The sequence below is a fragment of the Lactuca sativa genome, chromosome 2 (genome assembly GCF_002870075.4).
Source record: "Lactuca sativa cultivar Salinas chromosome 2, Lsat_Salinas_v11, whole genome shotgun sequence".
NCBI classification, from domain to species: Eukaryota; Viridiplantae; Streptophyta; class Magnoliopsida; order Asterales; family Asteraceae; genus Lactuca; species Lactuca sativa.
In genome coordinates, this window is record NC_056624.2 from 131,299,111 (window position 1) to 131,316,601 (window position 17,491).

At 37.7% G+C, this 17,491-nt stretch overlaps 1 protein-coding gene across 1 annotated transcript; it reads left to right on the plus strand.

Moving 5' to 3' along the window:
• Positions 1–1,334: 1,334 nt before the first annotated feature.
• Positions 1,335–3,253, plus strand: LOC111898566 (protein LEAD-SENSITIVE 1). The gene is made up of 3 exons (XM_023894460.3): positions 1,335–1,494; positions 1,580–1,653; positions 2,352–3,253. The coding sequence occupies exons 1-3, from the start codon at positions 1,475–1,477 to the stop codon at positions 3,086–3,088; spliced, it is 831 nt and encodes a 276-aa protein (XP_023750228.1). The 5' UTR covers positions 1,335–1,474; the 3' UTR covers positions 3,089–3,253.
• The last annotated feature ends 14,238 nt before the right edge of the window (positions 3,254–17,491 follow it).

A 17,491-nucleotide genomic window follows, 5' to 3' on the forward strand; every position in this document is an offset into this window, starting at 1 on the left:
AGTGAAATTTTTAAAATTTAAAATCAATAGCTTGATAAGTGGCATGATATTAATTAGAATCTCTAATAGGATAATACATAGCAAAAAAAATATTTTTTTATTAAAATAAAAAGATTAAAGTTAACTAGAAAAGATTCTCCAGCGTTACCGGAGTCGGAAGGTATTGATTTGTAAAGTAAAATAGCATGTTGAATTGTATTGAGATAATCTAGTAAAGGAAGATAAACAATGTCATCGAATTATATAAGTAAAGAAATCTAAATCATTATTTCTTGCAATAAATGAGGAAAATAAAGAAATGGTCTCACAAATTGAACTTTATTGTCATGTATGGCAGCGGCCGGAAAACCAGTCCAGAAAATATAAACCGTTATTTTTTGTCCGTAAATGTGAGGGCAATTTGGTCTTTTAAGGTAGTAGAGACTGAATTTGTGACGACGGGTAAACCATATGGATCATTTATGTAATTTTGGCGACGGTGGTGGTGGTGGTGATGGCAGCTGGTGGGTGGTTTTATGGTATTGGGTGGGTATTTTCTAATAAATAAAACATTAATTTAAAACCAAAAAGAGAAATATAAATTAATAAAAAAAAATCGGATTAGGAGTAAAAGAGTGATTTCGGTTTCCATCGTTGTCCTCAATGTGTTAAATCTGGTAAACCACAGGAACCATTCGTGTAATTTTGTCTAATAATAATAATAAAAATAATAATGAGGGATCATTTCTGACAAAAGACTAAATACTAATAATATGTAATAAAAGGCGAGGGTTATGAAAAATTTAAACGAAAGTGAAAGGGTTGTTTGTGAACAAAAGCATAAAGGTGAAGGATCAATGTTGTAAGTAGTTTTTTAAAACCAGTATAAGTTAGAGGACCAAAAGTGACAAAAAAAAAATTGACAAAAAAAGGAACTAATCCGTAGAACTCATTCCTATATATATATATATATATATATATATATATATATATATATATATATATATATATATATATATATATATATATATTAATTTGTTTACAAGTGAATTTTCCCTCTGTAAATCATGTTTAAATAATGAAAAAAACGAACTAATCCGTTTCTCATCGGATCCAAATCGGATTATGTCCACCTCTATCAGCTAGTCAATAACGTAAGTGTTTAGCCCAATATATTGGGCTTCAGGCTTTATATCCCATCATAAACTACACCCACTTTACGGCCCGCTATCCCGAGTGAAGGACACGTGGATGACAACACGGGTCTCCGCCGTTATCTTGCCGATCGTCGACGTCCATCCCCGGTCTGTTTTAACTTAAACACGAAGAGAACGCGTACAGGGATAAAATCGTAATTTCACTCGATAAGGAATCCTATTACTTCTGCAATTCAAAGCGGTTAATAAGAGGAAACCCAATTTCTTCTGAAAATAGTTAAACAAATAAACGATACAGAGGCTTCATCAGCAATTCATCATCGTTTTCAGAAGAAAAGATGGGGCTCCTCTCGAACAGGTATAGCTTTTGATTTCAATTTTGGGTTTACTTGATTATCTTGGTTGATTAATTGATGAAAAAAATTTGATTTTGCGTCATGCAGATTGGATAGGGGGAGTCTGAAACCAGGGGATCATATATATTCATGGCGTACTGCTTACATTTATGCTCATCATGGTATTACTCTCCCTTTTTCGCTACTTGTTTTTGTTTCTTCATCAATTTTTCTTTACAATCGAATTTATTCGACAGAATTTTGCGTTATTTCGTCTAGTTACAAACCCTAGTTTCCATTAGCTTTTTGTTCCTTCTCTATTCGATTGCGTTTTCTTTACGCACGTTCTTGCTGTAATCTCTACTCATGGATTGCCATTTTGTTTCTGGACTTGACTACGAAAGTTTTCAAATTTTGTGTCCAATTTCGATAATTTCGAATTTGGTGACCCGATGTTTGATTCGATCATGTATTTGGATCTTCTAGCTTCGTGTTATTATTATCATCTTTTTACTACAAAGTTTCAAGTTTGAAACGATAATTCAAAACATATAAACTTTCACCCAAAGTAATTAAACAAATTTTTTTTTCCCTAAGAGCACATAAAACTAAATTCTAGCTCCTTTGATTCCATCCATCTGCATATTAGCATTTTTCATCTGTTGAATATCTCACCCTTTTTTTTTTTATCAAAATTATAAATAAACAAACATTGATAAATGATTAGTTCTATGTGTTATCTTGTATTTGGCATGATTAGACTTGATAGAACAGGTTGTACTATATTTGACATATATTATATTAGACTGACGGTACATGATAGAACAAGTTGTACTGTATTTGACATATATTAGACTGACACTGACACTGGTATCCATAGGTATATATATGGGTGATAACAAAGTCATTCATTTCACTAGACGCGGTCAAGAAGTAGGAACCGGAACAATTCTAGACGTCCTCCTAGTCAGCTCAACCCCAACGCGGTCCCACCTCCCCTGCGCCACATGCACCCAATCCGACGACACCAACGGAGTCCTCTCCTCATGTCTCGACTGCTTCCTCGCCGGAGGCGCTCTCTACCGCTTCGAATACTCCGCCACGCCCGCCCTCTTCCTCGCCAAAGCCCGCGGCGGCACTTGCACTCTCGCCGCCACCGACCCACCGGAAACCGTCGTCCACCGCGCAAACTACCTCCTTACCAACGGCTTCCGTTGCTACAATGTTTTCAAGAGTAATTGTGAGGATTTTGCAATCTATTGTAAGACGGGGAAGCTTGTTGTTGAGCAAGGGACGATTGGGCGGAGCGGGCAAACGGTTTCCATCATCGGTGGGCCACTGGCGGCGGTTTTGGCGTCGCCGCTAAGGCTTGTGACCACGAATGTTTATGGGATGGCGGCGACTGCGGTTGGTGTGTACTGTGCGAGTCGGTATGCGGCGGATATTGGGATGAGGCCGGATGTGGTGAAGGTGCGAGTGGAGGATTTGACACGGAGGTTGACGACGGGTGAACTTAGGGTGGTGGAATCGGGGATTCCGGCTTTGGCGGAATCCAGGATTCCGGGGTTGGCGGAATCAAGGATTCCGGCTTTAGTGGGTGGTAATAATGGTATGTAGTGTTGGATTGTTGTTGTTGTTAAGACTTTGTGAAGTTTGTGTGTTTACTTTGGCCAAATAATAATGTGTTTTGGCTTAATGGATTTTTTTCTTTTGTTGTGAATTTTTTTTTTGTTTACAAATGACTAGGGTTTATGTTATATACAGAAGAAGGCAATTGTTATATGTGTGGATATTAAGTCTTCTTTTATTTTTATTTTTTCAATAAGAAGTTAAGAACCTTTCACCCAAACATAAACTGGATCTAAATCTCTCTCTTTTTTTTTTAATCTTTTATTCGGCATTACAAGTTTGACAAAATTTTGGTATAAAGAATGTGAAGAAACTCATCAAGCATCAAAGTCTATTAGAATTTGTATCCTCAACCAAAACGTATTCGTTTCCATTTTTGTTGACGTGATAATACATAGGGATATTGATAAAAACTAACCACATTTGTGATAAAATTTAATAAAACTAACCTGTTTTTTAGAATATTGACAAAATAACAAAGACCAGTTGAGTGACCAAAGAATTCTGAAACCACTTTGCTCATGATCACCAATGGATCCTTAATGCGAGATAACCTCATAAAAACCTAACATATTTTCATCTAATTCTTAAAAAAAAATCCACTATATTATTTGTTTAGTACACTAAAACTCTTATATTGTTAGAAAGTCTTATTTAAGTCTTTTTAACCTTAGAAAAATTCAATCCATTTTCATATAAGTATTAAAAAAACCACTATATTATTTTTATAGTAAATCAAAACCCGTATATTTTTTGAAAATTATTAATCTAATGGATTGCAACTATCAAACCGTTGAGAATCGATTAACTAGTATTTTTTGCTATCTAGAATTTACCGAGCTCAGAGCCTTAAATTAGATATTTTAAAAAATACAAAAGGTTTCAGCGTACAAAAAAACAATACATTGGTTTTTTTTAAAGGATTTGATGAAAATATGTTGGGTACTCGATTATATTTTTCTATTAAGGTGAAACATCTTTAAAAATTAGTGTCACTACTGGTCTATATTTGGTAGGAATTTTTTTGGTATCACTACTATTTAAAATAAAACCGATTTAGCAAAGCCCACAAACAAAGTAACTAACAATAACATACATTTTGGTTGGGCTTTAGTTTTTCAATTTTATTCACAACTAAGGCCTTATTAACATATTAGATACCAACTTTTGACCCATTTAGTAGAGTGTATCCATATTGGATATCTAATGGTAAATTGGAAAAAGAAACTTATTAGTAAATACCCTGAACTGAATATTGTACTTTATATTCATGCTAAAAAGAAATCACATACATGTTCAATATTTCAAATGACTTGAGGATAACGAAAATGTACCAAAAACAAAGCTATTTTTTAAGTCCAAATAATGCAAATCGACAACAACAACATTTCCCTCCAAACCCTTCTTCCACGTATCACTTCAAAAGAATTCAAATTTGATAGAAGGGTAAAATCGTAAAAAAAAATTGATTCGGATTATGACCAATTTTTAGGTAAAAGAATCGATCCGTTATGGTTTTGGATGAAAACCAAATTAGAAAAACTTATACATGCACCATTTTGTCTACATTTTGACAAACTTCATGTAACATGTTTGTTTAAGGGCAGGGGCAAATTTGCCATGTATTTATGCTACAATACTAATTATCAGAAAGTTAAACATGTCTGTAAGGGACCAAGCATCCTAAATATAACGAAATCAAAAAAATTATATGTCAAAGTAAATGTATTTCTTTGAGGCATTTACTCGAACAACATATATGCATTCCAACATCAGTAGGGTCTTGAATATAAGAATTACATGAGAAGTCGACCAATGAAGGGAAAAGATAAGAGAAATAATAATAAAAAAAAAAAACTGAACAAACAAACAATAATCAGATGATTTGCAAAAGAAGTTCTTTATATAAACCAAAATGATTTGCTAACCTTATGTAGATGGTGGTGTATTCGATTATGATGATGCGGATTAAAGGTTCATAGAATCCTTGATAACAATTCGAATGTTGGAGGTAACAATATGAGAAGAATGAAATCATCTTTATACATAATTTTGGGAGGGCTAACAATACCGAAATACAGTGATCGATATCAGTTCGTTTGATTCTAATTACTATCAAAGATTAGTTATGTAATTGCAATAGATGAAGGATATAACCGATGTATAAAGGAGTGAAATTCCAATAGATGAAACAAAATACTGGATTTTAATACAATCAATTGTAATCAATAACTTACATATATAACATACGTTAGCATTAAAGTAGCTTTAAAATGTAGTCAATTTTAATTATTTTATATTAAGAAAAAAGGAAGAAAAAATAGAATTTGCCAAGTGGAATAAAATGAAAATGAAAAAATTGAGAAAAAGCCACGTGGCATATATATTGAATAAGAAAATGACATGTGGCAATAAGTTCTTTATTTATTAGGGAAGATTTTTTTTTTAGATTTATGGTACTTATAGCATCTTACTTATATGTTTTAAAACAAGTATTAAAAGAAATAAAAGTACATTGCTAAGATTGTATAAATATCATATTATATGTTTAAAAAGCATTTTTAACCCATAATGACAGCCAACTATAATTTTGAATAGGGGAAATATGGAAAAATGGCATTTTGGTCCTTTTATTATGAAACAATGCTATTTGTTTGATTTTTACTTCATATAATTAATTAACACTTTCAAATTGTTCCTGTTTTTTATGTCATAAACGACCAGAAAATAAAATTTTATTTTTTCCATTTTTTACACCTCTTTCCTGGTGGCATCCTTATTATTAATGAAATTTGTGTGTTTAATCTCTTTGTTGTTAATATGAATAAGCGTGCTACTTTCATTTTTTTTCATGAGGGTAAATCGTTAAACTGGAAAAAAAAAAACTCATTTGTCCTACATGATCTGAATACGGTATTATTATATGCAGGCACTGTAGAATAGGGAATGTTATATGTGCCATGGATAATTTTGCTCCTTATACTATTTTGGTTTGGTTTTACAATAATGGGTAGTAGTGTAATGTTGATGAAAATAACTGGGTATCTATTAATTTCGTGAATGATTGTTGGAGGCTGAATTATCGGTGCACATTCAGATGGTTTAGGTTTGTGTGCTTTAAAGGAGCTAATATGTAGTAATTTAATGAATCATATGACTGGATCATTAAGAGTCTTTAGTAAACCAATTGTACAGTTAGAAAAATGGGCCTAAACTTGAGGTATTGAAGATTTTAACTTGTCATTCTCATTCCTCATTCGAAATGGTTTTACTGAAGAAGTTTCTTTGCACCATTACCATCTATTTTGCTATTCAATTTTAAGGCCTAAACTATCACACATGGTGTTTTTTGACATATGGGTTGAGTTGAAACATTTTAATTTGTTCGTTAAAGGCTTACAGACATTATAAACTTGCAAGAAACTAAAAATCCCTTCATTTTGAAAAAGAAAACTTCGCAACTCGGTCGCCTATCTCAACATACAGTTTCTTATAAATTAGTTGTATGATGTTGTTATGGGATAAAAATGAAAACATGATGTTGTTTGTGATAAAAACACAAGTGTAATGCCATTATGTGTTGAAAGTGAAAGTATTATGTTATTATGGGAAAAACAAAAGTATGATGCTATTATGGAATGATAACAAAAGGATGATACTATTATGAGATAAAACAAAAGTTTGATGCTAGCTATTATGTTAGTTCTAATACGAAATGTCACTTTCTCCTTGATTTTGACACATGTATTTATGTAAAGGTACTACTTTAAAAAAACTTAATGCTTAAATCTTTAAATTTTTTTTAATCAACCCGTGTAATACACGGGTTTCACACCTAGTATATATATATATATATATATATATATATATATATATATATATATATATATATATATATATATATATATATATATATAATTCAACAATGGTATAAGATGTTGTCCTCCATCCTCTTTAAGGTCGAGGGTTCAAATCATGCCGTGGACATTGGTGTAATTAGATGTTAGTTTATATTTACCGATTTAAAAAAAAAAAAATTAAAATTCATGGATTTTTTTTGGATTTGTAAGCAAAAAATGTCAAATAAGGGTTTTTTTTTCATATATGGGTTTTTTCATATACTCATTTATCAAACTCATCAATTATTTATATCGTTGTATCATGTATATATAAAGTGTGTATTTACAATTTGTTGAAAATTCAAATTCATGGGACACATCACAATACTTGAAAAAGCTCACTAGAGCTTATATATTGGCAAAGTTATTTAAAAGGTTATTAAATATTCCATATCCAAACCCTAAATTTCAAAATTATCGAAATCAATACAAAAAAAAAATAGAAATAGTAAAAACGCTTAAGCAAACAGCCACAAAAACATGAGTACAAAACAGGGAAATCGAATACAAAAGGGGGACAAAAAGCTAGGGTTTATGAGTTGTGACTCGATGAAATAACGCACATTAGATTGTCTTCACTCAAATAAACTTGATTCCAAACAGAGATTGGTGAAGAAACAAAACGAGTAGTAGAAAATTGAGAGAATAATACCATGATGAGCGTAAATATAAGCAACACGCCATGAATATATATGATCTCCTGGTTTCAGACTCTCTCTGTCCACTCTGCATTACGCCAAATCGAAGTCTTTTCATCTACATTGCATTATAATCTAAAGTTAAAACTAAAAACTATTCGGAAATACCTTTACCTGTTAGAGAACAGCCCCATCAGTTCTTCTGAAAATGGTGATGAAGATGCCCTTCACGTTTAGAGTGAGAAGAAGTTAGGACTCCTTTTATTACCAGAGTAAAAGAATGGAAACCATTTTGAATTACCATAAATAAGGCTTAATGTCGTTTAGAGTGTGATGTTATATGTATTAGTTGGTTAGCTGAAAAACCTATAAGTGCCACCACCACGTGCCACCGTCGGCCACCACAAGGGTGGTTGCGTGCGTGTGTTTATTTTAGTGTAGTGTGTTTGATTATTTTGGGAGTTCATTGTAAATTATAAAAGCCAAAAGAATAATGCAAGAAACTCGAAACCACCACCGTGAGGTGGTGGCTGTGCCTCCGGTCGTCGTGTCGGGTAACGGTGTGCTTAGTTGTGTTGGGATTGCTTTTTTGGATGTTTGGACGAAGGACTAAAACCCTAATTGGCCAATTAAACCCTAATGGGCCCAATGAAGCCCTAATGAACCCAAAAAGCCCAAACATGTGACTAATGGGTGTAATAAACCCTAATTGATCTAAGGAAAACCCTAATGGGCTTAAGGACTTGGTTTTGGGCCTATTGGGCTAAGATGGGGTTGGAAACCCTAATTAGGGTTTAGAAAACCCTAATATTGGACTTATGGGCTTATCGGGGCCCACTTTTGGGCCATTGGAATGGAATTGTGTGTTAAGCCCAATCACACCATATGATTTATTTAGAAGAATGATGGACTTAATGGATTAAGTCCTTAGTGGATTAAGTCCTTAATGGGTTAAGTAGGAAACTTAACCCTAATCATCATTTTATGTGAAACCCTAATTTGAGTTGGGCCTTTCTATTGGGCCTAGGTGACTGGGATGATAATGGGCCATCCAAGAGCAAGCAATTGAACTAGAATAATTTAATGGGCCTAGAGTAAGGCCCATGTAAGGGGTTTGGGCCCAATTTGGAAAATTAGGCCATGGATGGGCCATAGTTTGGGCCTTAATGATTACATGATGTTGAGCTTTGATTCCTAGTTGACTTTAGGCCTAAGGATTGGGCCTTGGGCTTGAATAAGCCAAGCTTGGGGTAATACAATAATTATCCAAAGTATATACTTATGGTTATGTAGTGAGACCCAATTATTAATTGGGTGTTATTTTGGTGTTGACAATTCGGGAATCTATCATTCAGTAGCTGGGGTTGAGTCTGCGGGACTTCAGCAGTGTGGAATTAAGTATGCGGGACTTCAGCAGTGCCAAGTGAGTCTTCTCACTATACTTTACCTAGAGTGGTAACTATACGTGACCAGAGAGTCTTATATGCTTGTTTGAGTTGTACATGTTTGTGTGATATGTACTGTATGTTGTATCATTTGTTGCTTAGACCGGACCGGAGGGTCCAACGAACTATGAGGTCGAAAGGCTCTCAACCAGACCGGACTGAAGGGTCCAACGAGCCAGACCGGACCGGAGGGTCCAACGAGCTATGACCGGACCAGAGGGTCCAACGACCTATGGGACTGGAGGGTTCCACTGAGACACATTGACCGGAAGGTCTTACAGAGCTATAGCCTCGAGTGGCTAATTACTTATTTGTGGTATTTTGGGGAGCTCAGTAAGAATGTGTGCTTACCGTGTTATGTGTTATGTGTTTCAGGTACTTTGTTTCAAAGGAGAGGAGCTGGCTTGATCGCAGCGCATCACACTATGGTTTTCCGCACGTGAGATCTTTGGGATTACACTCTGATATTGTTTTATGATAACATGTTTTGATTACTTCTACTTTGGTTTTGACATGACATGATATTATGGATGATTTATTATACTGTTGGTTTATAATAACGTAATTAAAAATGATTTTTTTTTTGCCAGTATTTTTGGGATGTTACAAGTTGGTATCATAGCCTTGGTTTGAGGGATTCGGGCACACTCCCGGGTGTGTCTGAACTCAAACTAAGGACATGGTATGAAAATTTTCCAAAGAAAAGCCCTTTTATAAAAAGAAGTAAAAAGAATTTGAGAAAGGAACAAAACTTTGAAAAGAACAAAGTGTGTGATGCGTGCAATCAGCCGAGCTCAAGTAAGTTTTCCCCAAGATACCCATACATGTTATGTTATGATATGATTATGAGAACTACATGCTAGATTAGGGCTAAGGATCTAGGAGGATGCCTTGTATGCCTATTGTATGTGCTTGTAGACTTGCATGCTAGTACTGATTAGTCGGTGATAGGATAGCCTATTTAGGTTATGCCTGATTGTATGAACCTTCGAATTGCATGTATAGACTCCTGAGTAAAGGATAGAATGGTTTGATTGGAATATGATGGTTAGATTTTCCATTGTCTGAATGTTTCTTGCTCTGTGCTTTGTGGGACTCTTAGTAATGTGAGCTAGCTATAGTCATGAAATAGCTAGTTGACATTACTGGGAATCTTTCAGCAGCTGAGGACTGGGTGAGTTCGAGAACCTAGGAGAGCCTAGGATATGTTTCAGTGGGTTAGTAGTGAGGTTTAGTGAGACTGGGTGTACCAATTTGAGGAAGTGACTTGGAGGATTCGAGAGGATTGCTAAGGAAAGTATGGATAGGTGTGGAAGGTAGTATTGGGCCCGTACTACTGAAAGCACAGGGTCCATACTCGAATCAGTGAGAGTCTTAGAGAATCTGAGAAGCTTCTGGGAGGAGTTTGTGACTCGGTTTGGGGATAAAGGATGTTCTAGTTATTGCAACTTAGCCATTAACAAGTGAGCTAGTGAGCTTGACAGGGTGTCAGACCCTAAAGGATATGATTTCCAAGAGTTGCAAATGCGAGATCGATTTGGAGCATCATGTAAAGAGAGGTTCGTGCCAGGTGCATAGTAGAGGGTCCCGGGAAGAGATCCATGACTTCTGATCCTAATGTGAAAGGCCAGTAGGGCCGGAGTCAGTACTGCATGTACGGGAAAGTGCATGAGGGAGTTTGTCACTCCAAGGGTTTAGGCTACTACAGGTGTGTCAGGGTTGATCATGACAGTTGTAGGTGAATAGTATTCCTCCAGGTGTTGCGGGTATGTCGTCTTCTACTGTTGCTAGATGGACGTTGAGAATACGCATCGTTTCAGAATTGTGAGCGAATTTGGATAAGTCGGATCTCAAGTCGGTTTTCTGCTAGTGTTGGGTTATCAAGGATCATATATGCCATCCTGCATGCCGAAAAGTGTTTGATGAACCTGCTGAGGGACGTACCTTGCGGAGTTGGTTCCGAGTGTACCGTTATCATTCTGGATCTTTGTCGGGATTTGTGCAGGAGTATTATTCAAAGAATATTAGGTCAGGATTAGAGTGATAGTTCTCCAGTGAAGTCAGGGTTCAGTGGTTCTATCATTGTTTGGGTATGGTCGTTAGTTGTCTATGGAAGAACTTTGGAGTTCAAGTCACAACCATTGCTAGGGAGGGATTGGTAGCATGAAGATAGTGGAGTCAGTTGCGAGTGTTGGATGCATAAGTGGTTAGTCATCGGATGTTCAAGATAATGGTATTTCCGCATGGGTTGTGTACGATTAGAGTTCAGTGGTGCTACGGGATTAGGAGTGGGAACGAGGACTCGACAGCCAGAGTAAAGATCAAGGCTGCTAATTGTTAGCATGAGAGGTGGATCAAGGTGCCAGACTGGACCGGATTTCAAGATTACTAATCAAGCTAGCATTGGTAAGCTTAGATTGTCATCAGTGGGACTAGAAAGCGAGAAGGATTGGGAATGCTTCAATTCTCGTGTGTCGTGAAGACTTAGTTTAACCTAAGTGGGGGAGAGACTTTTTATAAAGTCCTCCAAATGTGAGTTCTGGTTGCGCAAGGTGCAATATCTTGGGCACCTTGTCAACCAGAAGGGTATTCTGGTCGATCTGGCCAAGATAGAGGCTGTGATGCAGTGGGAGATTCCAAGGTCTCCATCTGAGATTCGGAGCTTCCTGGGTCTAGCGGGTTATTATCGGAGATGTATACGAGACTTCTCCGAGATGGTGGTTCCTTTAACCCGACTGAACAAGAAGTCGGTGGCCTTTCGTTGGGGGCCTGAGCAACAGACAACCTTTGAGACTCTCAGACAGTGGTTGTGCGAGGCACCGATTCTCACCCTGCCAGAGGGTGTAGATGATTTTGTGGTTTACTGTGACGCTTTGATCCACGGGAATAGGTGCGGCTTTGATCACAGGAATGGGTGCGGTACTGATACAGTGGGGTCACGTGATAGCAGGCTTCGGGAACCATGTTAGAGTTCTGGTTAGGACTCAAGTTCAATGTGTGTTAGGTTGAGTACATGTTCGACCAGTTTGGAAAGTGTTGTAAGACTGCGGGCGTAGCTGTAGCATTCACCAGTGATCAGATAGTATGGAAAGTGTTGTAAGACTACAGGTGTAGCCATAGCATTCACTAACGGTCAAATAGTGATAGAATGTTGTAAGAATGTGGGTAGTCATAGCATTCACTAGGTTGGTAGATAGCTTGAGCGCGTTGTTAGGACGCGGAAGGAACAATAGTACCCACCAGTTCGGGTGTAGTAACGAAGATATAGAAATACATGGATAGGATTTCGGAATTACCCAAAGGAATTAGATCTGGTTGAGCCAGTGATAAGACTGTAGGAATGTCTCTATAGTTATGAGATCAAGGAAGCAATGGACTGCTTAAGGACGGGTGAGATAAGGCTACCATTGGTCAGGTAGCAATCACTTTTAGTCTTATATTTGATGATGACAGGATTCGACGCATGGACCTGATCGGTTAGATTAGAAAGTTGTTGCAGTCAGGGGCATGATAACTAGTGGTAACTAGCCCAGTGAAGGATTTCGTTCGGAAGTCGTGTGAGGCGACTAAGTGGGAGTCCTTTGCCTCCACAGCCGGGATGGAACCTGGTATTTCAGATGATTAGTGAACGAATTGAGACCAGGGAGATCTCGGTAGATTTTGGCAAGAAGCTATGTAGCAGCATACTGCTTCACGCAGTTTAATGTTCAGACCGTTTCAACGATTGGCAGTATTAGCATCTGTATATAGGTTGCAAGTTCGGACAGAATAACAGATTGCTTGGGTTATGCTAAATGACATGCGGGGACAATTGGGTCCGTGATTTCAGTTTTCTAGTGGGAGCCTCAGGTTATCAGAAGTTGAGTAGTTAGTTTAGGGATAATCAGACTAGATTCAACGATGATGATTCAGTATAAGTGGTCTGTCAGGGATCCAGACCATCTTGAGACAGCAGATTTCAGATCAAGTAGATGTTATCTTGTTGTGAGGAATTCGTTCATCTGCGGATTTTAGGGCTTTGAGGAGATTGGTCACGGATACCCTGGGAAGGCTAGGGTGTGCCCAGGATGGTGACCATGTCCCTAGAGTGGTTGGGCGTGTAAGGAATGATTTCGAGGACGAAATCTAATTTAAGTGGGGGAGAGTTGTAACACCCTGTTTATTTAATAAATAAATAGATAAAATTTATTAAAGAGTGGTAGCCCTAAAATCCATAATATTCGGTGAGGTGTTGGTTTTGGGAGCTAAATGTTATAATTTTATGAAGACAGGGGCTCCGTGGTAATTATTTGGAATTAATTTAAAATGAAATGAGGTGGAAGGGCTGAATATGTCATAATTAAGATATTGGGGGCTATTTGGTAGATCCTGTACCTAAATTGAAAGGAATTTAGAATGCGGAGGGCTAAAGAGTAAAGTTCAGACTTGATTTGAAAGGAATTGGGAGTGATGGGGGCTAAATTGTAACTTATGGAACTGTTTTGAAGAGTTTATGTGATGGAGGGGTTGGAAGTGACAAACTCGCATGGAGTTTGTATGAACACGGGATAAATCAGGCCATCCGTTCAATATCGTTACACCACCCTAACCCTAGCCTCGTTTACAGCCGCCACCATCTCACGATCTCTCTTCTGCCTCTTGTCAAATCTCCAACCGCACACTTCCTACCTGTTTCCGATCGAGTAAGACCACCAGGCGCAACCGTTCTAGCCTCCGTTACCTTGTCATTGAACGCCATCGTCACCTCCACTGCTGCTTTGGAGAAGTCGCGAACGGCCGAAGAAACCCCACCAAGAACGAAGTCAAAACTGTGACCGGCGGACACAAGTCGAGTGAGAACGGAATGCTCACGGTAAGGGCATCTTTCACCTCCTTCTAGATGTTTGAGGTCATAACCACCGTTGGTTGCCATTTAGTGGCATTCCGACGATGTTCTGCGACCTTGTAGGTGGCTGATTGTGCATGTGTTCGCCTTTATAAGCTGATTTCAGAGCTAACAGTGGAATATTTGTGTTATTTTGGGCAGGGAAGCAAGGTAAACCGCCGCCACCACCATGTGAGGTAGTAGCTGTCATCACAACCGCCGATGCTGCCGCCACGAGATGTCCGGTGGGGTGTGTTTTTCATGTCCAGCACATGTTGTGTGTATTGTGGGTGGTTTGTTTGGTCGGAAAAACCGAGAACAACCACCACCACCACCGTGAGGTGGTGGTTGCCACCATATATCGTCGTGTAGGTGTGTTTTAGTGTGTGTATGAGTGTTTTTGATGAGTGTGATGTTATATGTATTAGTTGGTTATCTGAAAAACCTATAAGTGCCACCACCACCATGAGGTGGTGGCTACCGCCACGTGCCACCACCGGCCACCACAAGGGTGGTTCCGTGCATGTGTTTATTTTAGTGTAGTGTGTGTGATTATTTTGGGAGTTCATTGTAAATTGTAAAAGCCAAAAGAATAATGCAAGAAACTTGAAACCACCACCGTGAGGTGGTGGCTGCCGCCTCCTGCCGTTATCGGCTGCCATGTCGGGTGGCGGTGTGCTTAGTTGTGTTAGGATTGCTTTTTGGATGTTTGGATGAAGGACTAAAACCCTAATTGGCCTATTAAACCCTAATGGGCCCAATGAAGCCCTAATGCGCCCAATGAAGCCCTAATGGACCCAAAAGCCCAAAGATGTGACTAATAGGTGTAATAAACCCTAATTGACCTAAGGAAAACCCTAATGGGCTTAAGGACTTGGTTTTGGGCCTATTGGGCTAAGATGGGGTTGGAAACCCTAATTAGGGTTTAGAAAACCCTAATATTGGACTTATGGGCTTGGACTTATTGGGACCCACTTTTGGGCCATTCGAATGGAATTGTGTGTTAAGCCCAATCACACCATATGATTTATTTAGAAGAATGATGGACTTAATGGATTAAGTCCTTAGTGGATTAAGTCCTTAATGGATTAAGTAGGAAACTTAACCCTAATCATCATTTTATGTGAAACCCTCAAATATTTGAGTTGGGCCTTTCTATTGGGCCTAGGTGACTGGGATGATATTGGGTCATTCAAGAGCAAGCAATTGAACTAGAATAATTTAATGGGCCTAGAGTAAGGCCTATGTAAGGGGTTTGGGCCCAATTTGGAAAATTGGGCCATAGATGGGCCATAATTTGGGCCTTAATGATTACATGATGTTGGGCTTTGATTCCTAGTTAACTTTGGGCCTAAGGATTGGGCCTTGGGCTTGAATAAGCCAAGCTTAGGGTAATACAATAATTATCCAAAGTATATAGTTATGATTATGTAGTGAGACCCAATTATTAATTGGGTGTTATTTTGGTGTTGACAGTTCGCGAATCTGTCATTCAGTAGCTGGGGTTGAGTCTGCGGGACTTCAGTAGTGTGGGATTGAGTCTGCGGGACTTCAGTAGTGCCAAGTGAATCTTCTCACTATACTTTACCTAGAGTGGTAACTATGTGTGACCAGAGAGTCTTATATGCTTGTTTGAGTTGTACATGTGTGATATGTATTGTATGATGTATCATTTGTTGCTTAGACCAGACCGGAGGGTCCAACGAACTATGAGGTCGGAAGGCTCTCAACCAGACCGGACCGAAGGGTCCAACGAGCCAGACCGGACTGGAGGGTCGAACGACCTATGGGATTGGAGGGTTCCACTGAGACACACTGACCGGAAGGTCTTACAGAGTTATAGCCTCGAGTGGCTAATTACTTATGCATGGTATTTTGGGGATCTCACTAAGCATGCGTGCTTACCGTGTTATGTGTTATGTGTTTCAGGTACTTTATTTCAAAGGAGAGGAGTCGACTTGATCGCAACGCATCACACTATGGTTTTCCACACGTGAGATCTTTGGGATTAGACTCTGATATTGTTTTATGATAACATGTTTTGATTACTTCTACTTTGGTTTTGACATGACATGATATTATGAATGATTTATTATACTGTTGGTTTATAATAACGTAATTAAAAGTTAAAAAAAAATTTTGGCCTGTATTTTTGGATGTTACACTTTACCCAAAGTATATATTCTAGCACCTCAGTGTAAATCTGATGAAAGATTCATTTTTGTTCACTTTCATACGCTCTCATGTTCGTCTAGTTCTCTCTCTGTTGATTAGGGTTCATATAGTTCTTGTTTGTCCATATTCATTGTAATCTCAAAGTTAGATTTAGGTAAATGTTGTAATTCATTGAGTGTGAGTGTGATTGTAGTGAGGTTTTTCCCTTGTAAGTATTAGAAAACCTATTGGATCTTAGTTTAATCAATAAAATATGTGTTGATGTTGTCATTTTATGTGTGATTTTATCGTTATCATTATGGTATCAGAGCCCTTTTTGAGCTCATTCGTTCGTTTTTCTTTATCTAGGTCTGTGTAGATCTGGTTCTCTCTGTCTCTTTGTCTATGTTTTTGTAGATCTAGGGTTTTCTCTCTATTGTCTAGATATGTGTTGATGTAGTGTTTGTGTTTGTTGTTTTGTGGTTCTGTTTATCTTTCGATCTCTTTTGTGTTAGGGTTTCTTCGTCTCAGAAATCCTTGTTTTTTGGGCTTCTTTGTTGGTTGTGTTCTTGGTTGATCTTCTTCTATTGGTCGTCATTGTCTTAGTTGTAAATGACTGATTAAAGTAAACACTAGTGTTAACCTTGTGTTATCATCTGGTGGTCAACATTAACTTAGTCGTCCAATTCTAAGATCCGTGCAAACGACTGACAAATCGGCGGTGTTCTGGCATTTGAATGCCCGATGATCATTAGTATTAGATTCTATCGGGAACAAATGATAGATCTAACGGTAAACAACACAAGTGCTTGCAGATCATTTTTTCTAAGGAGGTTGTATGTTTTTCGCACACTCGTTTGTTCAGGTTATTTGTCTAGGGTGTTATTTTGCTTGTTTCTTTGCCATGTGTGCTTATTTTTTTTTATTCTTTTCCTTGATTACGTATGCAGTTCAGTGGTTCAGAATATTTCTCAATACGGTTTTTTTTGGGAACTACTTATGTTGTCACATAATCTATAGTAATCATGGTGGGAGAAACTCCCAGTGCTTCTGGCACTAAACCCGATCATTATGATTATGATGATCCTTTGTTCATGCATCCTTCTGATAATGGATTTGTTTCTATAATAAATATGAAACTTACTGGAACTGAAAACTATAGGATCTGGAGATGCTTTTGAAGGGTAAAACAAATTAGGGTTTGTTGATAAAACTTTTCCTAAACCTACTGAGGATGAGGTCAAGATTCGTAAATGGGAACGCATAAATGTTGTTGAATGTTCATGGTTATTATGTTCTATCTCTGAGTCCATCTATTCTAGTCATGCTTGTAGTGAAGCTGCTTTTGACATTTGGTTTGAATTACATGAAACATATCATAAAGCTGATGG